A 21,470-nucleotide genomic window follows, 5' to 3' on the forward strand; every position below is an offset into this window, starting at 1 on the left:
ATCCTGGTCAATCATTAATAATAGTGTTGACCAAGAAGATGAAAAAGATACACTAATGACTGTTTAACAAGTTAATCAATGAAGACCATCAAAATAGACATAAAAATGATCAAACTGAATAGATATTTGCCTGTCAAAGGCCAAGAAGAACTGTTTCAGTTCGATCCTGATCTTGAATCAGAATTGAGAATTTTAATAAAAGAGGTAACAGAATACAAAAAAACGGTTTTACTTATAAAAAGACAAAAATATTTGCATTAATACGATCTTTTTTGGTTCTTAATACAATATTAGTATTAATAATTGAATGGAATAGGAAAATTGAGTTTTCAAGATTGATCTTTTCCTAACATCTCTAATTACTGGTTTAGGCACTACTGAATTAGTGAGCAACCAGGATGCCTTTAAAAGTTACATGATTACTTATGTATTTGTATTACAAGAAAATTGAATACAGAATTTAAAGTCCGAATAATACATGAATGGACTTTCCAGAGTCCTTTGCGGAAGGTGAAATCCAAAGGCAAAAGTCATAATCGATTTTAGCTTAAAGAAATTGTGATTGATAACATTTGTGTATCGAAAATTAGTAATTTAAAACTTTGCCAACTGGATTAGTCCACAAGCAATCGCTTGTCCTGAATTACCAGTTCTTTTGCTTTCTGGATCCCCACTACGACCCAAGTCATCAGGTTTCTCAGTAATCTAATTTTAAACAGAATGACAATGAAAATGATGAGAATGGAGATAACATGGACAAAAGTAAATGTTTGAGAAAGATTAACTTACCACAATGGTTCGATTTAAAACAGAATAACCACCAGTTATGCTAATTATTTGATCCGTGAGATCGAAATAAGCGACTCCATCTCGATCAGCAAAAATGTTACCCAAATCACCGACATGGCGAACCCAATCGTGTTTACCTCCGTGATCAGTTTTTTGTGGGTTATAATGGTCACCTCCAGAAGAGCAATCATTGCCAGTCAAAGCTTTCTCCAAAACATGCATACCATGAGCACCAGGTGGAAGACCCAGAATTTTTCCACGAATAATTACATGATCATTTTCCTATTAACAATTAGTGAAAATCGAAGATCCCAAGAAATTTATAAAGTTTACATTTATACAAAATTCATTTATAAATTTGATCCTTACCTCTTGTTCAAAACTGATTGATCCTGTTATTTTATTGTCTGCTCCTCTTATATCTGCAACACCACGAGCAATCCTATTTCTGTGATATGAATAAGGATGACCTGTTGCTGGAAAATGATAAGCTCCTGAAGGAAGGACGAAATTTGGATACCTTGGAACCCAACCTAATCTATGATCAAATGTTGCTGTGCTATCGACGAAATTGGCTGGACCTAGAACGCCGTATTTAGCATCAAAATTTGATAGAGGTGGTTGACCAGGCATGGAGGATACAGATAAAAATGGTGATTGTGATTGCATTTGTGATTGAGAATTGAATGGTGACATTGAAGGCATCCCAGATGACGATAGAGAAGAGGAAGAAGACAGAGGAGAGGAGGAAGACATTGAAGATGGTTGAGGAGGCATCGACGATGAAAGAGAAGGGAATCCTGCTGTTGGAACGAAGGGTTATAAGTTAGAAATGAATAACATGAATCAGTTGTAATTGTTTACAATGCACAAAGCATACCTTGTGGGTAACGATCACGGAAAATTTTCCAATAGCTGTTGGGATCAGTCATTTGATCAGTCGGATTCATCGATTGTCTGTTTGGATCAGAGTATTGTCCATTATAAGGATTGCTATATTTTGATCCATAGTTGAAACCATTTCCATATCGATATCCATAACGGTTGACTAAAAGACAAAAAGATGAACAGTTAAAGGCTCACAACAGCTTTGTCAGTCTTAAAAAAATAAAACAATCCTTACTTGACGAAGACGATGAATAAGGATCTCCATAGTATTGACCATTAACAGATGACAAATAACAGATAATGAACTGCAAGGTGAAACAATTTGTTACTTTGACCAATATTGAGTAGTCCATTTTTAGAAGACAGATTTTTTAGCAAGGTTTAAAGTAAAGGTATTGACCAGAAGCAGCAGCAAAATATCAACACTAATTACAACTATATCAAACCACAAAATGATCTAATGAACCTGAGTTTGGCGTATCAAGATACATAAAGAGAGGGCACAGAGAAGAGAGGGAAGCCCCTGCATAACAAAGCAAATCCATTCACAAGATGAAACCTTTATCTTCCTCATCTCCATATTACATCCACATGCTTGGCCTGAGTGATTTTCAATGGAAACTCGAGTAACTGTATCAAGCAATCCACCATCACAATTTGATCACAATAAAAGGTTAACATCAGAGTAATAATAGCAAAAAAAGTAAGCATGAACATCATTGTATTGGTTATTACACATTTTTATATAACATCATAAAGAAAAGGCTTAAACTTGATTCACAATTTTGTCAATTGAACAATGGACCACAACTTGTTGTCCATCACAATATTAGCAAAAATTAAAAATAAAAAAAGGTCAAAATGTAAAATATCAAAGTGTTGAAATGTTAAACTAAATCGGTTGGATTTAGACCAAATCATTGAAATAACAATTCATTCAACTCCTATTCTACCTTGAACTTTTGTAATTTTATCATTTAAATATTAGCTAAGCCGTTAACTTTTGTTGTTACCATGGTGAAAATGAATTTATTATGGCTAACCAAATTCATCTTTTTTCAAAAACTAATTCTTCTTTTCCTATTATCTATTGTCAACAGCGTTTAACCGACGGAATATTAATATAATAATTTTTCATTTCATGACATTTACTCCATTTTATTTGTAAGCCCTTTCCTATCCTAAAAAAAGACTCCCTTTGAAGCTGACAATAACCAAGGATATAACAGTGAGCAGGTGTACATTTGATAGATTGGATTGTCAGGTATTTGTTTATAATTTTATGATTAAAATTGGGGTCTCACTAAAAAACCAAAGACGACCAAAAAACCAAAATGAGACCAAAATAACCAAAACACAACCAAAATAACCAAAATGTACCAAAACAAGGTAAATCTTTCGATTTATAATTTGGGACTTTAGGGGGTTTGTAGGGACACAAAAACTGAGTCCTTTAGTGCTATCAAAAAATTTCTGTGATGGACAGTTTTCGAGAAAATTGAAGTTGAAATTGCAACCGCGAAAGCCTATTTTTCACTTATTTAACCAGATTTTTTCATCAAAATCATGTTATTTCACGAGTTTTATCGATAAAAAATGGTTTCAGGCCTATTCTAAAACACTATTCCAATAACATGATTTTGATGAAAAAATCTGGTTAAATAAGTGAAAAATAGGCTTTCGCGGTTGCAATTTCAACTTCAATTTTCTCGAAAACTGTCCATCACAGAAATTTTTTGATAGCACTAAAGGACTCAGTTTTTGTGTCCCTACAAACCCCCTAAAGTCCCAAATCATAAATCGAAAGATTTACCTTGTTTTGGTACATTTTGGTTATTTTGGTTTTTTGGTCGTCTTTGGTTTTTTAGTGAGACCCTTAAAATTGTCATTGATTGACTATTAAAGTGTAGATCACTTTTTCAAAGCCATTATTTTTAAACCAAAAGTCGTGGCTTGAGTGCGAATGAAAACTTTTTACCGCAGAACCGGCTTCACCCCGCGCACCAAATCGTTCATTGCTTTTCGGATCAATATGATGGTGAGGAATGGTGGATGTTAGATATGGCGGGTAGACATTGCGATGAAAAGTGGTGGATTTGTGGAAAGAGGCCGGTCCCTTTACAGCTTCTTGAGAAGTATCTTCTTCCGTTCATGGAATCTTTTGGTTAACAAAAATTGACAAAAGTGCAGATTGAACAATCAAATCATTGCATTTCGTATTAAATTGTATATTTATTAGAAACTATTAACCTTGATACAACTGTTGTTTTGATGTATTAACTATTACAATGACATCATTAAATATCCATCAATAATTGTGTTTTCAGTTGAAATTTGTTTTACCAGAAAATTTATTTTGTTTCTTTAGGATATTTTGACTTCCAATGGCTTAGCTTTGTTTTACATTTGAACGCTTTACGATGCAATTTCAAATTGATCTTGTTCTTAGCAATGATTAAGTTTGAAACTGATTCAAGGATATTTTTGACAAAAAAGTCCATCAATAATATTGGCTAAATATAGAAGTAATGAAAGTTAAAAATAAATGCCCGGAAATGTACTTTCACTTGCATGAAGCTTGTCAAACTCGTTCACCATTTTATCCTTTTTTTATCCATTCTTGATCATTATACTAATCTGAATCATTATCAATTTGATTTCTGGTCAGAAACATAACATACTTGAGCAATCCTACTCCTACAATGGACGCTTTATCAGCCCACTCAACTGCTACAAACAAAATAGAGGCGCTTAAAAGTGTACTTTAATTACAATTTATATGGTGATTATAATTTGTATTACGAGCATAACCAAGCATTCAAAGATAAATTGACACAAAAATTGTCCAGTTGAAATTCAATGAACTTGGCTATTGAGATCAATGAACTTGGCCAATGCCATTTGATGAACAATGAATGTATTTTGAACATGTAATAAATCTGAGTGTGAATGGACAATCAGGCCATTTCAATTGTTTTAAGGTTAATCAATTGTTGAGATGATTGTCTTTAGTTGACTTTGGTTCATTCCAACCTTGAATCAATATCTTTTCAAGATCATCTATGAAATTAAACTGCTGATATAAACATGAATTTACTTTTACTTAACCAGAGGTTGATTGGGAAGTCCAAATGCTCTAGGTTCTGACTAGGAAAATGCTATTGCAATGTTAACCAATCTTTAGGTTAAAATCACTTCATTTTAGTATAATTGGTGCTGGTTTGATCTTTGGTTTATTTTTGGTTCTTAATCAAATTGTAAAAGTGAACCAGCAATGATAATGAACTTTAAATTGTAGTACGAATGTTGTTTGAAACTAACAATCATTTTAAATGGCAGAAAAGGTGAAAGATCGTCCGGTTTGGATAAGGTGTTAAGCCTTGCAGTGAATGTTGAGCTTTTAATGCTTAGACGGCAGTCAATGACGGAGAAGTGACGGAGAGGTGTTTAATCAAATTAACAGCATTTAATCAATGTTAATCGTCGCTGTTCAGGAAAAGAAAGAAAGAGACTTAAAGAGTTTTAGTGTTGATAAGGTTGAAAAAAGTGTACTTCGGTTGATTGATCAAGTATTATAATTTGAAGCTCATGTTCAACTTTTGATTGTAACCAAAATAGATGGTGATTTGTTATATTTTGAATTATTTACACTCAACTGTATACGGAAGGCGGAAAGGATGTTAACAAACTCTCATCAGTTAATTCACTTTCACAATTTATTTACAGCTGAATCGCAAGTTGAACAGAAAGCTCACTTTTTCCGGAGTTAACCGGGAACTGTATGTTCAGAAGGGTGATCATGATGATGATGATGATGATGACGATGAAATAAGAGTAGTTTATTCATCGTTAATGGATACTCGAAAAGTTGACTTACCAGTTAATTTTAATTTTGATGATAATAAGAATAAAATAGATTGATATAAAAAAGAGAAAGTTTCAACTTCAATCTCAATCGGTTTTCCCAGCTAATGTTACCTTTTGAAGGAAACCTCTAATTAATCCTGAAATATTCAACTTTTACTATAAATTAAAGACTCAAATTAAATACAATAACCTTTCAATGCTGATGACTTTTGTTATTGAACAAAATAAAATAAAATTGCTTAACAAATGTTTTAATGAAACAAGCGGACTCTCGATCATGATTCATGACTGATCGCTAATTTACTGAGCACAATATTAATAAATTCAATTCACTTTGAAAAGACTTAAATTAGCGATCAACTGACCATCGACAAAATGAGAAAAAAAATTTGGTTCCTTAGCCGAAGAAGATTGTGAATGAATTTCGCCGTGAATCTGTCAGGAGCCTGCATTCCGAGAAACCTCAACTAACTATCCGCTGTTATGATTGAATCATGACAAAATTTTTTAGTACCCTTTTCGTTTAGCCACAATTTAAACGCAAAACATTGTTGCATTTCATATTTGTGCTATAATATACAGCCACGGACATTAAGTTTTGTACACTTTCAAAAAAGGATACGCATACAATTGATTATCTAATCAATTTAGACTTAATTTTAAAGCATTTTTGATCTCTATAATGCGTAATTATGCAGATCTTTGGACTCTAATGAACGATGATACACAAGAAGTTTTAGGTGTCAACCAAGTAACTGATTCAGTTATCATTGCTCAACATAGATATTCAGAGGATCACACTGATAAAGCACCACAGTCAAAAACAAACATTGCTGTTGCAAGTTTCGTAACAGCTTATGCACATTTAGAACTTTTTAATTTACTGCAAAGAATAGAACAACAAAGGTCAGGAAGAGTATTATACTTTGATACCAAAGTTTACCAAGTTTCAAGATCAGTTTTATTTGTGACATTTTTCTGAATTTTTAGTCTTGATTTTTCATTCTGTTTATCCCAGTCATTTCATTAATCTTTCGTTTTATTTATCATGAATGATAATGACGTTTTGTTCGTGACAGTAGTGTGACAAGTGTTTCGATTTCGCATAACTGCGAAATCCAACTTACCGTTAATGGAAATAATACCATTTATTATCCGTCTCCAACTCCATCTCCGTCTTCAACTCCACCACCACCTCAATCTCAGCCACCACCATCACCATCGTATTCACCTGCACCGCTTTAAGAGGATTTGATTTCACCTCCATCACCATCATTCACCATTGAAACTGATATTGAGGAAGAAATGTTGTGCGAAACTGAGGGTTCGTCATTTGAAAGTGACATCAGAACAATTTTTGGTGAATCTGATGACGAATCCTCAGTTTCATCGAGTGAACCTCTCGAACTCCCTCTCTCTGCTTTTGCGAAAGAAAATTGCTCAATTTGCTCTTTCTTAAAAAGAGACAAACAGGGTAAGAGGAAGTTCGAGGATTACTCGATCAATCCAAACCATTGCGTTAAAAAGCAAAAAATGTAAAAGTTTTCTATTTAATTTGAAAAATATAAAACATCAAGAAACTTTAACTTAATTTTGTTTCATTGCTTTTTTCTTGTCCCGCCCCTTTGACTCTTCCCAACTAATTCACTACTCTTGAGGTATAATGATAGGGAGATTTTCAATGGAAAAATTTTCCTTAAAACGATGCTCACAATCATCTATCAAAATATTATTGTAGTCCAAAAGAGTCGCTATGGGGATACGGGTAAAAGGCGAATACCGGCAAATAAAGAAACCGAAAAAAATAAACATAATATGTTGATCTTTTACAACTATTTAAATTGCAATGAAATTCAACTATTATTAAATCAGTATTTTTGTTGTTTTTTGTAGTTACTATTTTTCCTAATTAATCTTTTTGATATATGTGTATATAATGAGTGATCATACCGATGAAGATAATGATGAAATTTGTGATTATGTTTCTCACGAAACAGTTAAAAGTCTGCTGCACGAAGGAAAACCAACAGTCACTATGGTTCCGCATAATCCTGAAATAAATTTGCCTTATTTGCTCAAAATTAAATCTAATGATTTTCGTTAGGATCCTAACTCGGCAATTGTCAAAGCACTTGGATCATCATACCCCCTGGATGTCTAGATGATCTTAATTTAATTTACACATCTTAGCTAAACGCTTGGATGGATAAGCGTATCTTTGAGCAATGGCTTGCTAATTGGCATGATACTCTTATTGAACAAGATAAAAAGGTAGTCCTGATACTTGATAACTTCAAAGGTCACAAAGTTGACTTTGAAAATTACCCTAACATTACATTCCAGTTTCTTCCACCGCCCTCTACCTCTGCCACTCAACCTCTCGATGCAGGAATAATAAGATCTTTCAAATCAAAATATTTGATCAAACATTAAATTTATTGTCAAACATTAGTATTAATAACTGTGTAAACGCAAATGATCTAATCAACCAAGTAACATTCGATTACTTCAATTACCTCGAATAAAGTGAGCTTGACTTGACTATTTGCCTGTTTTTTAGCATTTGTAGTGTAAATAAGCTATTTCACAGGAACGACACTATCTGGTACTTTACTGTAGTAAAGATTACTTGGTAAGAAAAGGTATGACACTGGTCAAAAATATGTGTTAGTTGTGACGGTTGTGTTGGTCAGTTTAAAATTGTGCATGCTTTTTTTGAAAATTGACCAGGTATTTGCCTATTTGCCCGGTATTCGCCTTTTACCAGTATCCTCGCTATGGTGCACAAATTTACTACATAATCTATCTTGATTATGATATAATCATGTTCCAAACCAGAATGAAAAAATTTCAAAAGCCGGTTGTTCAAAAGCTTGTGTATCTTCTGTTTCCTGTAATGGACCATGGCTTACAAATGCTTCAATATAAGGTATTTTACAAATTAGTTTTTTACTGATGTGATACATATTGAGCGATTCACAATTGTAAGTTGGTCATCAGTTTCGCATGAAGACATAACGTTGGTTGTTAGTTGCGCAACTGGTTCAGTTTTAGATGAAGTCATAACAAATGTTGACATTGGAATCGAATCGGATGCTGCAGCTTCAAGGGAGTGTTTCTACCAAGCAAGATTAATTCCAAAATCAAGTTTCACATTTGACGGGGAACAGTGAGTGGTCCATTTTACATTGGCCAAACAGATGACAATAAAAATATGGCCGATAAAATACATCTCAAGACTAAAATTAGATTCATAATTTAATGATAAATTAGTTAGCCGATAGATCCGTCCAACAATGTACTAACGACAAGTTATTCATCATTTTTTTATGTAAAGGTGAACTACTGTAAATTCAATGAATACAGAATTTATAGCAGAATAGCCAAAATAGTCCCAAACGTAATTAAATGATTATGAAAACTTTTTGATAGACTTTTGCTTGATTAGCTCAGATTTTGTTAGCCTTAAACACATTTTTCTGTTAAATCATCACTTTATCATTAATTTAGAAATCATAGCATCTAAACCATTAAAATCAATTAAAATTTATCAAAAAACCCTTTTCTAATGTTGACATTTATTGTTTTAATTTAATTTTTGATGATGAAAAGAGAGAGAAATATAAGAGAAAAAGAGAGTAAAAAATTTTGTGTAGAAAGTAAAAGAAAGAGTTTCTTTCTCGCGCCATCTTCTGACACCAAAAAAAAATTTTCGTTCAGACTTTGTATTGAATTGCTGTCTCTTCTTCCTTCACTCTTTGATGTGAGCAAAAGTGCATTCAATATATCGATTGTTATATCGATAACACATGGGAGTCACATGATTATGACCATACATCAGAGATTATTTGTTTACATCGCTGATTAACCTTTAAGTCTGTTGAACAATTAATAGATCATTAATGTGTCATCTTTACCGTCATCATTTAAAACTCTTAACCTCTGCTCGAGTCATTTTCAACTTCCAACAGCAATCAAATATATCCACTGTCTTTGGATTTAAAAAGCGCAAGAATTACTATGAAATCCTCGGTGTTTCGCGAGGAGCTGATAAAAAGGAAATTAAAAAGAATTACATAAAGCTTGCTAAGTTATATCATCCAGATTCTACATCATCTAAAACTGCCAGCCCTGAAAAATTTCAAGAGCTACTGGAAGCTTATCAAGTATTGACTGATGATGAAAAAAGGGCGAAATATGATGCCGAAGTTTTAAACGACTTGAGTTCTGAATATCAGAAACACGAGAGTGCAAAAGACTTTAGTTTTATGAGAAATACTGTTAATGCTGAATCTTTATTTCGAAATATTTTTGGTGATATTGAAAATCCCTATGCAAATAACCAGGTCCCAAAAGAAGAAAAATTTGCCGGAACGATTTGGGGCTTTGAAAGCGCTGAATCTTTGATCATACCATTGACTATTGAGCAAGCCGCTAAAGGCTGCAAACATGAAATGGAGATACGAACAATCGATACTTGTTACATGTGTGACGGTAATTATCGGATTTCAGCTCAGTTTCTTATATTTTATTCGAATGTTGGTCTTGAATTAAATTATATTTTTTGTTTATTTCAGGAGCAAGATCAGCCTATGGGTTTCGCGCCACTTTATGCCCGTTTTGCGATGAAAATGGCCTGGAAACCATCTCAACTGAGCCTGTTGTTTGTAAAATAAAGTGTAGAGCTTGTGGAGGAAGTCGTGAATACATAAGACACCTTTGTCCAGATTGCGAAGGAAAAGGCTACCAAGTGCAACAAAAAATGGCCTCTTTTAATATTCCCCCTGGAGTAAGAGATGGTGAGGTCTTGAAACTAGTCATTAGAGATCAAACCATTTTAATAACATGTAGAATTAAACCTGATGATTATTTTAGTTTGCAAGGTTATGATATTCACACTCAAAATGAAATCAGTATCAGTCAAGCAGTTTTAGGTGGTAAAACATCAGTAAGAGGAATCTATACAACTTTTAATGTTGATATACCAGCTGGAACTTCATCGCATGATGCTATAGCATTTAAAAATGGGGGCTGGCCTCAGGATGACGGCTCTTATGGTAATCACATTGTACATTTTGTAATCAAAGTTCCAGTAAAATTGTCTAGAAATCAAAAACAAATTTGGCAGCAATATGCTGAATTAGAAGAAGATACTATAGGTACCATCGATGGTATAGCTAACACAACAGAAGGAAAGAAATTTATACAAAAAGAGGAAAACGTTGGAATTTTAACTCGAATAAAAAGAGCTTTATTCGGTTAGCGAATTGTTAAATTATAGAAATTATCGAAGTTCCTCAATCTCGATTGAGTCTATAGGATCAATTTCTTGCATCTGGTCCTTTCCTTAGCCTGTGATTCAACAATTGTTGAGTATATCAATTATTGGTCTCTGGGACCGATTCTAAGCTAAAATTAAAATTGTGTAATACTAATTCAGATTGAAAACAGCTAATGTAAACTTGTTATTTATTTATCTGTTGACACAATCGTTTATTAAAGTTTATTTATTGACAGCATTTAGAGAATTAAGAAATTATCTGCTGAACAAAGTTACAAGAAAATCGTTGAGAAATTATGAAACAATATTTGTCTTCTGATACTATTTTATCATTGTTTTTATCATATTTAAGGTGAGAATAATTGAATATTATCTCATTCATGACAATAGTCAGAAGATGATTAATTTGAAGTATGTCTTTATTTGAAAATATGCATACATCAATATCATTGGGTTATCATGGTTATCATGATGATTTTTGAGATGATATTTGTAAATTTTTTACGATACTGAATGAGTGATGCTAATTCAATATAAATTGTGTAAGAAACTCGGACAGGTTGTAATTATGCATCCTGTTGAGCTTGTTCTTGCTGCTCTTGTATATATTTAAATTCGCACATGGCATTGGTCAATGAGGAGGTCAAGTTTCTAACCAAACGAAACTCTTCAGCAGTTTCAATTTTTAGGTCAGTGTATTTTTTTACGTCTTTTCTTAATTCTTCAAGTTTCTTATAGTGATCTTCGGGAAGAACATCACTTTCTGATGCATCGAGAGCTCCTGCGGGTATCTTAGGCTTTTCATTGATGATTGTGACATCTCCTCTTCCATACACAAGCTCGAGCTCAGAACATCTCTTCGAAGCAATAGTCATGAGAGCTTTATTCCGGTTTTTGGTCCGCCCATCAGGAAGAAGGAACATTTTGACCTCTGACGGAAATTGTTTATGAATGTAGTTGACCCTATGATTATATCCAGTAATATGCTCCATCATGGTGTTGACAGTTCGAAAAGTTTTGCACAATGAGCACTCATAGATACGCAAACCACCTTCAGGGTCAATGTACTCATTGACAAAATTCAACCCTACAATGGGCTGTTTTGTGACATCAAGCTGCGCTCCAAGAGTAGCCTTGTCGTTCAGGACCATCTCGACCAACAGAGCATCTTGTCTGGGAATGCAAACGCCATTTTTATAAACAGGCTTATCACTTGTTGGACAAAATCTCTTTTCTGGTGGCGGAAATAGCCTCATCATTTCTTCTGATGCGCCATCAGTGTTTGAGTTAGCATTCATGCGCTCCAAAGTTGAGTATAATTTTTTGCCCCGGAGATCATCCCGCATGTTGGACAATTCTGGACCATAAGTCTGAGGTCTATCATATCCACTTGATTCTCTTTGGCTAGAATCTCTGTAGCTAGATTGACTGCTGCTATAATCACTTTGGTAAGAAGCATTATTGTCAGTAGAATAAGAGGAAGAAAGTCCATAAGAATAAGAATATGGTCCACCAACGGTTCTACGAGCCATAGTCACTGTTTTGAAAGATTATGGAAACAATATAATAAATGATCAAGCAGAAATTATTAGAAACTCTGAAACACGGAGAAAAAAATAAAAATTGATTTTCAAGATTTAAATATCTATCGATTGACACAAATTGACGAAAGAGAAGAGAAAGAACCTTCAAGTGATCATAAGATATGAAGGGAGCCTCACTCTTTGGCTTGAAGGCAAAGCTTCTCAAAAAAACATTATCTTTGCGCCAATTTCAAATATTAACAATTCCAACCAACAATATTAATTATCAATATTGATACGACTATTGTAATCTGATTTATTTGTTATTTCAATAAACTACTCTTTGTAAATCCAAGATATTTTTTTACTTTATCAATCGAATTTAATCCCTTAAAAAACCATCAGTTTAAATAAATCGTCTTTGCAAGCTGTTTCTTTCGTATGAAGATTGTACGAAGATTATTGACCATTTGACCTATCACCCTATACTTACATTAGATAAAAAGGGTTTAACTCTTACTCTTAAATAGCCCGTTATCATTACTAATGACTCATCATAGATGATGAATAGTGTTTAAAATATTGATTATTTGAAAAACCAAAAATAATCATAAGTGATAATGTGACTAGCGAGAGTTTAATTGCAGGAGTATACAACTTGGATAATACAAGGATTCTTCACAGCTCAATGTTGTTTATATTGGTATCAATTAATTCAGGCTAACCATCGAGAGAGAGAAAGTTTAAGAAAAATTTAAAATTTACTAAATCAAGCAAAAAACCAAATCATTTAAACAACGAATCACTAATACGTTGATTTGAAACAGTTGAGAAAATACTAGAACAATTAATCTAAAAACATGTAAAATCAGAATTCTTGCTGATTCTTTGTTGTACTGCATGATGACCAGAAGTGGGATTACATTAATACCCGAGACACTTCAAAATTGACGTTTTTTTACCAAGATCTGCGATTGTCATCAAAAGTTTCATTCGTACATAATATCATTTAATTTTATATCTTCATTGTATTACAATCAAGATTCAATTCTTGCTGCAATAATTTTCCAAATTTCATTTCTTATTACTATTCATTAGAATTTAGTTGATGGTTCAATATCACTAAAATAAAGCAACCGAAACTGAATCATGACGTAGATAATTTTTACAAGTAAACATTTATACAATTAAGGAGTGTAAGCTTTGAATAAATTCATGGCTCTGTCCTGCCAGTAGTTATTGTCTCGCTTGAAAGCCAAATTCCAGACTGAATGTCTATCAGGATCAAAGTTTGGCCAGTAACCAGGAGCCTGTAAATAAACGAGAGAGGTAGAGATAAAGAGAATTTAGATTTCAATCGAAAATTGAATAAACGAGTGAAGTAAACTATTGAACTTACCAAAGCTGTTTCAGTTTGCAGGTGAATCTCTTTAGCTTCGCTTGAATAATCAAAATCTTCAACATCCCAAGTTGGAAGGTTGAACTTGGCCATCCACATTTCAATTTCATTTGTGTAAGTTAGCCTCCAATCGTTCCACTCATTTTCATCCCCAAGACGCCAATCACATAACTTTACCGAACTCAAACAAACTTGAAGGTCAATTTTCTCGAGGTCTTGAAGAATCGAATCAGCATCTAGCTCATCTTTGTATGGATAAATTACTACATGAGAGTGCTCATCGTATTGTGGCAAAATCCTTTCTTTATAACCTTCATCAATATGTTTAATAAAATCAGTATTCCATATTGGACTGTTGACTTCGTTTGGCTGTAGACAAAAAGTAACATATTAATTGAACGATAAATTCACATATGTTTGTAAACTTGCTTAGCAAAAACTTACATTATTTCGCTTCTTAATGTTTTTCATAGCTGTTTCAACTGGTGTATCAATGTAAATAACAAGATGTGGTCTCCAAATTTTAATTTGAGTGTTATGTCTTACTATAGTATAGAACCTCCAAGCTGAAATGAACAAAATAATATTAGAATCATATCTACATGGCTGAAGCTAACTTACTTTCATCATTAAGATAACCACATTTATGCATAGCTTCCGCAAAAACTTGATCAGACCAAGGAGTTCTTTCCATAATAACACCTTGACCAGTATTAAACAGGTGAATCATAGCCTCCAAATAGTGGAAGAATCTCAATTTATACAACAATAATTGCATTCTACCCATTTTCGGATGTTTTGGATTTTGAAAGAACATATCTAAGTCAGGATATTGAGCTTGAGGAAAATAGACTTTGTTAAAAATGCGATAATCCAAGCCATCTGGTCTAATATAAACAAAGTCGAAGTTAGCCTTAGGTTGATGATACATATTTGTCATTTCAGCAAGTTTCTTAGCTAATGCAGATTTTCCCGATCCAGGTAGACCTTCAATGGTAACCATTACAGTATTTTCATCAAATCTATCAGTTGTAGATTCACCAGTTAGCCAAAATCTCCAATTTTTAATTTGTTTCTCTCTGTATGGCCATGGTTTAGGTTTAACGGCTACGGCAACCGGATCCATCCTATCTTTGTGGCAAATACCAGCAGCTGACATCATACCCACTTTACCATTTAACCGAGTCAATAATTGAGACTCGGAGGCTCGAGAGACCATAAACCGAGCCGGTAATGACGACATTAACAATTTAAAAGAAGCCATTTTCAATTAATAAACAAATGGTCCACACATAAACAAATGATTACAAATAACAACCTTCATAACAAGGTCCAATTTCCAATGTATATAACAACAGATAGCAGCACAAGAGCAACAAAGCACCATCTATCGATGATTAAAAACAAAACAAATTAAATTCAAAGCAAAAATTAATAACAATCAAATGCTCAAATTACATATATTAATCAAAATCGATTAAATTTTTGACCGCTTAGAATCCCACAAAAAAATTGACCAAGCAAATTGCATAAAAAACTGAAAAAGAAACCATAAACTAACATATTCAGTACAGATCCAACTAACTCCCATAATGCTAAAGATTCAATTTTTATATCTTTAACTCCCAATAAATATAAACATTACAACCTGGAACTAGCTAATTTCATTAAAATGACCGATTGAAAGCCAATAATTTATTAGCAAAAATGACAAAAATAGTAAATTTAATAAGCATTGAATGGTTAATAGATGAAATCTGAATGTAATAACATGGAAGAGGTCAAAGACATGAAGCCATTTGAAGCTCTGCAATTGTAAAATGTTTTAAATGAAAATAAAATTGATGCTCATGAATTTCAATTAAATGACTAACCAGACATCAGAGTCCGCCATTGTTTCATGAGTATTTCAATTGAATAGAGTAAAGTAAACTGGAAAGTAAAACATTGCGACGAGAATGCGCTAAATGTTTATCAATATCAAGTTACATTGAGATGCACATGAATCCAGTTTGCCAATGTTAATACAATTGCTATGCATTTTTTGGCTCTCAACTTGTTTCCAGTTTCACTTTCAGTGGCGTCTTTTTGTCATGTTACCCAAACAATTAATCAAATATCAAATCTGTGTGTTGTCAAGCAAATGTTAACAGTGAATTGATTAATTACACAGTTTCGACTTGCACTGATTAAGTTTGAAAGGGCAAAAATCAGTAAAGGAAAGAAACAGTTAAACTAAACTTTACCAAACCAAAAGGATAAAACATTAAAAATAATCAACCTGCAAAAGCATCTTTTCCCAATAGCAATTAACTTCAACAATTGAAAACTAACTGATGATTGTTAACCAAGTGATTGTGTCAGTTGATATCTTCAATGTTTTCATTCTGGTAAGTTGAACTTTAATCAATACTAAATCAACTGATAAACAAATGTTACAATACAAAAAGATATTAAAATATCAAAAACCTTTTGTTATTCAATAAAACATGGATCAAAAGCCTGAAGCAATCCTCTTCCATGAATATTGTCAACATTGAAAGTATTATTCATGTTTCCAGTTATCGTAAACTCAGGATTGAAAGCAAATTAAACAAAAAGCTTAAGATAAACTTGAAAAACTGGTGAAAGTTAATCTGAATTAATGAATATTTTTTTATTAAAGTTGAAGAAACATTTGAAATGAGCAAAAACCCAATTCAATTGTTTCAATCAACTTTGATGAAAACTAATTGATTCATTTAACGAGTTGACAAAATTGTTGAAAGGCTTAAGGCTAACAGTTGATTGCAAGGTTAATTGAGTTTAATTGTGTTTAAAAGTTAAGAAGAAAAATTTGTCTGGAAATTTGTTGATTCAACTTTAGGGAATGTAGGGTAGGAAACTGAACTTAGGAAATTTGTTCAATGCCTTTCTCTCAACTTGAAATCTTTAGATTCATTTATATTTAATCATTAATTTTAATTCATTTTAATTTCATTTTATTGTATTCCCTAAATTGCTCTAACAATATGGAAGCCTCTCTGTCTCTAACCATGAAATTCAATATCTTAGGATATATTAATTAAGGTGTAAAAGTGCAGATAAATAAGTCTAATCTTAGTTGTTAGTTGACCACAAGATCCAACTAATTTTACCACAAAATTAAGAAGCATAAAATTGGTGCCATAAAGAAAGAGACTGAAAAATCACTCTCTTTTTATTCCCTTTTTTAACCTCTGATTACTTTTACCCCTTAATCTGGTTTATACTAAAAAGGCTATCTCCATCTCTCTTGAGATATGGTTTAACCCAATGATGTCTTTAGACATGTATAAGGTTGAAAGACGCCATAGCTTTGGTAACGCTAAAGAGTGTTGAAATCACCTTAGTCATACGAGTATGGTACGATCACCAATTTACCAGACATTTACAGACAGAGAAGTCTTTTCACTTTCTTAATTATTTCCCTCCAAATTTTCTCTTTTGTTTTAAGATTCACATAAATAGAACCCCATATTCATTCTGTTTTTCACTTCTCTACACTCCTTTACTGTTCATCTTTAATTTGTGTCATTGAAGTCCCCTTTCCTTAATTTCATACAAATTCTCATTGTATTCAGCCATCTTACCTCTCTTATGAAGTTAACCAAATTCAGGCTATTCTTATAATTGTTCAAAACTCATTAAAGTTATATATTCCTAAATACTTTAGTATTATATTTTGTGTCTTCATCTCTTTTGAGATATTCTCGAAACGCGGAAAAGTTAAGTTAATCAGTGAACTATTGGTGATCCTGTATACGAACTCTAAAATTAGTAGTGAAAGCTAATTGTGCAGTCTTTGAATCAGAAGCCTACCGTAAAGAAACCTTTCACTTGGCGACTCTGGCAGGATCGTCATTGTTTCCTGACCTCAACAATTCTGTGTTTTCTCAAGTCTCTGTGTTCCTTCAATATCTCTGTATTTTTCACTTAAGTGATTCTCTAAAATTAAGTCCACAATCTTTCAATTTCAAATTCAAAATTCTCACTTTCTCAAGTTCTTACAAAATTCAAAATTGTGCTTAACTCCTGATCTTAAGTAAATGCGGAAAGGATCCTTCGATCAACTATTTCGTGATAGAACCAAGACTCTGACTCTCTTCGACACAATTCCTTTAGGAATATAACTTCAAATTTCAATTTCAACAAAAGCTGCATGTTCAGCTTATTCAACATTCAACATTTCAAATTCCGAACAATTCAAACCCCGAACAATTAAACATTCCAATTTCCATTCAACATTCAAATTCAACTCTAAACATTCAATTTCCATTTCAAAATCCAAACTTCTTACCATCACTTTAGTGATATAAATTTACTGCATCTTCCGAACTCTTTTCAACAATTCAAATTCTGTAATCAATCAATATGACAAGAACCACAAGAGCTGCAAACCGTTTTGGTCTTCCTAACCATATTCCAACTGTCGCTGGTATAAATCAAGCTGGAGCAATTGAAATTCTCAGTACTTGGTCTGTATCTGTTGGCTTACCCATTCTTGCTATAAAGCGTTTGCATGATTGTATTCGTACTCATTGTATGATCGCTGGTGAAAACCTATCTAAAGAAGATATACTTGATCTGTCTGTCGAAAGCGTAACTGCTGCCGAGATTCCTGATTGGCTACAAGCATGTCGTACTAGTGGAATGACTGAACAAGAAATTCATACCGTTATTCAACACATAGGACGAGAAAGAGAGGTATTGTTAAACTCTACATATGAGGACATTCATTCATTACCAATTCCTATTGGTTCAATTCGTAAATTCATAGAAGTTTTACGAACTCTCGGTGCTCGCATCGAACCCCCTCCTATTCCTCAACCTCCTAATTCTCCTACTATTGAAAGACCCCGTTCTGTTTCTACCCCTTCCAATGTCAGCCATGACAATCAACAGAATCAATTTCTTGTTCAAGCCCTTTCCTCCTTAAAACCAGACCCAATTGTAACGCCTTTTCAAAAAGATGAAGATATGTTGGATTTCATTACTAACACTAAACAGAGATTAGCACAAGAAAATTGTGATGATCAAACTAGACTTAGATGTTTTAAGAAATCATTGACCCACGAAATCTTAGCTCTTTCAAACACCATTTCTCCTGAAATCAATGATTATCAGAATTATTTAAATGAACTTATTAGATTAGCAAAAACCCCAGCAATGCAGTATAGCGCTCAGTTTCAATTGAGACAATTAAAATATAATCCTTCCGATCACCCAAACACTTTTCTTATGAAATTGCGAACCTCCTTAACTAAAGCTGTCGGAAGCTATTCCGAAGAAATATTTAAGCTTGAATTGCTAAATCATTTACCCTCTTATATTGTTTCTGAAATAAATACTTTAGGACTTATTGATGATTTACCTAAAATCACCAATCTTTTGATTCGTAAACATTTTGAATACGAACAATCAAAGCAATTCAAACCTAAATTTTCAAATAATTCCAATTCTTCCAAACCTTCAAATTTAAACAACTTACTCCGAAAACCTGAAAACAAACCCTATCAAAGATCACAATCCGTTCCTCCTAATCCTAATAGAAACACTGTTACCTGTGCTTATTGTAAAAAGACAGGTCATCTTATTGCTCAATGCCGAAGGCGAATGTATAATGAAGCAAACCCCCAACCTCGAAATAATACACCCTCTCAAAACCGAAATCCTTCTAATGTTAGAGCTATTACAGCTCCTCCACCCGCTCAATCTTCACCTCAAAATCCTTCTTCAAATCTTGCTATTACCCAAATCCATCAAATGAATGAAAATGATGCCATTAGAGATCCGGGTATCTCTTTCACCCTTTCAACTACTTCCGAAGTTCCATTATTAACACGCTTAGGCGACACCAACCTCGCTCATATGCCTCAAGCAGTCTTCAAACTTTGTCGACCAAACCGCGAGTTAGTTCGAGAAGGCAGAGTCCTGCTAGATACAGGCTCCACAATCTCAGCTCTTGATGCAAAAGTAGCTGAAGAACTTGGAGTTCATGTAATCCCCTTTTCAAGATCATTGAAAGGAATTGCTGCCAAGCAATATGTCCCTTCTCATGGATTCGCATATGCAGTTGTCAAGCACCCTAAGATGCTTGAATCTCGAATCTTTCGACTCCATATAGTTCAAGATTTCGAGCCGGTGTGTTTAATTGGAAATGCATTTTTGCATCTTTACTATTTTCAAATACGTTCTGATGGAAATGAATACGTAACAACCTGTTCTGATTATGTTAATACTACTCCTCTCGATCCTACATTTTTCTTCCGATTCTGCACTGCAGAAGAAACCAAAATGATTTTTGATACAACTACTATTCCTAATAATTCAGCAAAAGATACCTACATAATAGACAACCGAAATAAACAAACCAAACCAGTTACTATCCCTGTTCAAATTGATAATGCAGCAGCAATGATGGCTAAGTGTGATTTTCACACTGAAGATGAAGTAAAAGAAATTAAAATTCAGCCCTTTCGAAATAGAGTAGCTGAACGAATTAATCCTAACCTTCCTCAACATCAACAAGAACAATTAGTCTCCTTGATAGACTCTTTCCAATCCAGTTTTTCTCAACATAAAAATGACTTAGGTCTAGTACCTTCAACTGTCTGTCCAGTTAAGATAGACCTCGATGGTCAAGAAGTACCCTTTTCAAATCCTTATGGTTGCCCTCTCAAACGCCGTAACGAATTCAAAAGACTAACCGATGAAATGAAACAAAACGATATAATCGAAGATAGTACTGCTCCCGGTGGTGCCCCTTCTATATTGGTTTCAAAGCCAGACGGTAGCTACAGAATGGTTATCGACTATCGCAAACTAAATCGAATCACCAAGGTTCCGAGATATCCAATGCCTCGCATTGACGATTGCCTCGAAGTAGTTCGTGGTGGAAAATTTTTCAACATCTTCGATTTAGCACAAGGCTATCATCAGATAGAGTTACCTATTGGCGAGAGAGAAAAGACAGCCTTCGTTACCCCTGATGGGAAATTTCAATATAAGAGATTACCGATGGGATTAGCATCTGCACCTTTCATATTCCAGCGCCTGATGAATCAAGTTCTGGATGGTTTAATATATCAGAAGTGCATAGGTTATTTTGACGACGTTCCTGTCGTTGGTAAAAGTTTCGATGAACTTTTAACAAATACTGAAATGGTACTCAACCGACTTAAAAACTATAATCTTAAGATTAAATTGGAAAAATGCCAACTCGGTTATGAGGAAATCCTACTCCTAGGACATCTTGTCTCTGGACAAGGAATTCGACCTGACCCAAAAAAGGTTGAAGCACTGAAAAACTTGCCTTACCCTCGTAACGTTCGAGAGTTACAATCTATTCTTGGATGCTATAATTACTTCAGCCGGTATATCCCTAACTTTTCAACTCTTGCTGCTCCACTTTACCGACTTATTTCTCGAGAAAAACGATTCCGAATTCTTCCAGAGGATAAAAAAGCCCTGGACTCACTCAAAAATTCCCTCATTTCTACAACTCTCCTTGTTCATTATGATCCTCAATTACGCAGAAAAATATCCGCCGATGCGTCAGATCATGCTGTTGGTGGAATCTTACTTCAAGAAGATCCCAATTCACCCTCATTTGATCCCAGTACACCCCTTGAAGAAGTTAAGGACTGGTTACCCTTATCTTTCTATTCTCAAAAATTACAAAAATATCAACGCCATTATTCTG

General features: G+C 33.6%; 5 protein-coding genes and 1 long non-coding RNA gene across 7 annotated transcripts in view; 3 read left to right on the forward strand and 3 right to left on the reverse strand.

Moving 5' to 3' along the window:
- Positions 1-125: 125 nt before the first annotated feature.
- Positions 126-2,166, reverse strand: LOC107370927 (uncharacterized). 2 transcript variants are annotated; one of them, XM_015938886.3, is made up of 5 exons: positions 1,913-2,166; positions 1,670-1,837; positions 1,159-1,589; positions 790-1,071; positions 126-705 (listed from the first exon to the last, which is right to left on the reverse strand). In XM_015938886.3, exons 1-5 carry the CDS (start codon positions 2,028-2,030, stop codon positions 595-597), a joined length of 1,110 nt encoding a protein of 369 aa, XP_015794372.1. In that variant the 5' UTR covers positions 2,031-2,166; the 3' UTR covers positions 126-594. The 2 variants fall into 2 exon arrangements, with proteins under 2 accessions (XP_015794372.1, XP_015794371.1); XM_015938885.3 differs by having other exon boundaries at positions 1,159-1,592.
- Positions 2,167-2,765: 599 nt separating this feature from the next.
- On the forward strand, positions 2,766-4,010 carry LOC149094080 (uncharacterized). Its single transcript, XR_016198381.1, has 2 exons — positions 2,766-2,941; positions 3,603-4,010. It is a non-coding gene; the product is annotated as an uncharacterized LOC149094080 (long non-coding RNA).
- Positions 4,011-9,358: 5,348 nt separating this feature from the next.
- Positions 9,359-11,063, forward strand: LOC107371703 (dnaJ homolog l(2)tid, mitochondrial). Its single transcript, XM_015939846.3, has 2 exons — positions 9,359-10,038; positions 10,122-11,063. The coding sequence occupies exons 1-2, from the start codon at positions 9,447-9,449 to the stop codon at positions 10,805-10,807; spliced, it is 1,278 nt and encodes a 425-aa protein (XP_015795332.1). The 5' UTR covers positions 9,359-9,446; the 3' UTR covers positions 10,808-11,063.
- A 163-nt stretch (positions 11,064-11,226) lies between these two features.
- Positions 11,227-12,357, reverse strand: LOC149094081 (uncharacterized). The gene has a single exon (XM_089268003.1). The coding sequence runs from the start codon at positions 12,355-12,357 to the stop codon at positions 11,392-11,394; it is 966 nt and encodes a 321-aa protein (XP_089124129.1). The 3' UTR covers positions 11,227-11,391.
- Positions 12,358-13,090: 733 nt separating this feature from the next.
- ND-42 (NADH dehydrogenase (ubiquinone) subunit ND-42) lies at positions 13,091-15,048 on the reverse strand. The gene is made up of 4 exons (XM_015939953.3): positions 14,369-15,048; positions 14,192-14,313; positions 13,748-14,116; positions 13,091-13,658 (listed from the first exon to the last, which is right to left on the reverse strand). The coding sequence occupies exons 1-4, from the start codon at positions 15,009-15,011 to the stop codon at positions 13,536-13,538; spliced, it is 1,257 nt and encodes a 418-aa protein (XP_015795439.1). The 5' UTR covers positions 15,012-15,048; the 3' UTR covers positions 13,091-13,535.
- Positions 15,049-15,740: 692 nt separating this feature from the next.
- LOC107371309 (maltase A3) overlaps positions 15,741-21,470 on the forward strand; it is a 61,352-nt gene continuing 55,622 nt past the window's right edge. Inside the window, exon 1 of the mRNA XM_025162802.2 lies at positions 15,741-16,137. The gene's annotated coding sequence lies outside the window, so the exon portion shown is untranslated. The remainder of the gene's footprint in view (positions 16,138-21,470) is intronic.

Source organism: Tetranychus urticae, chromosome 2 (genome assembly GCF_039701765.1).
Source record: "Tetranychus urticae isolate SD_2017Ah chromosome 2, NJAU_TeUrti_SD_1.0, whole genome shotgun sequence".
In the NCBI taxonomy this organism is placed as follows: Eukaryota; Metazoa; Arthropoda; class Arachnida; order Trombidiformes; family Tetranychidae; genus Tetranychus; species Tetranychus urticae.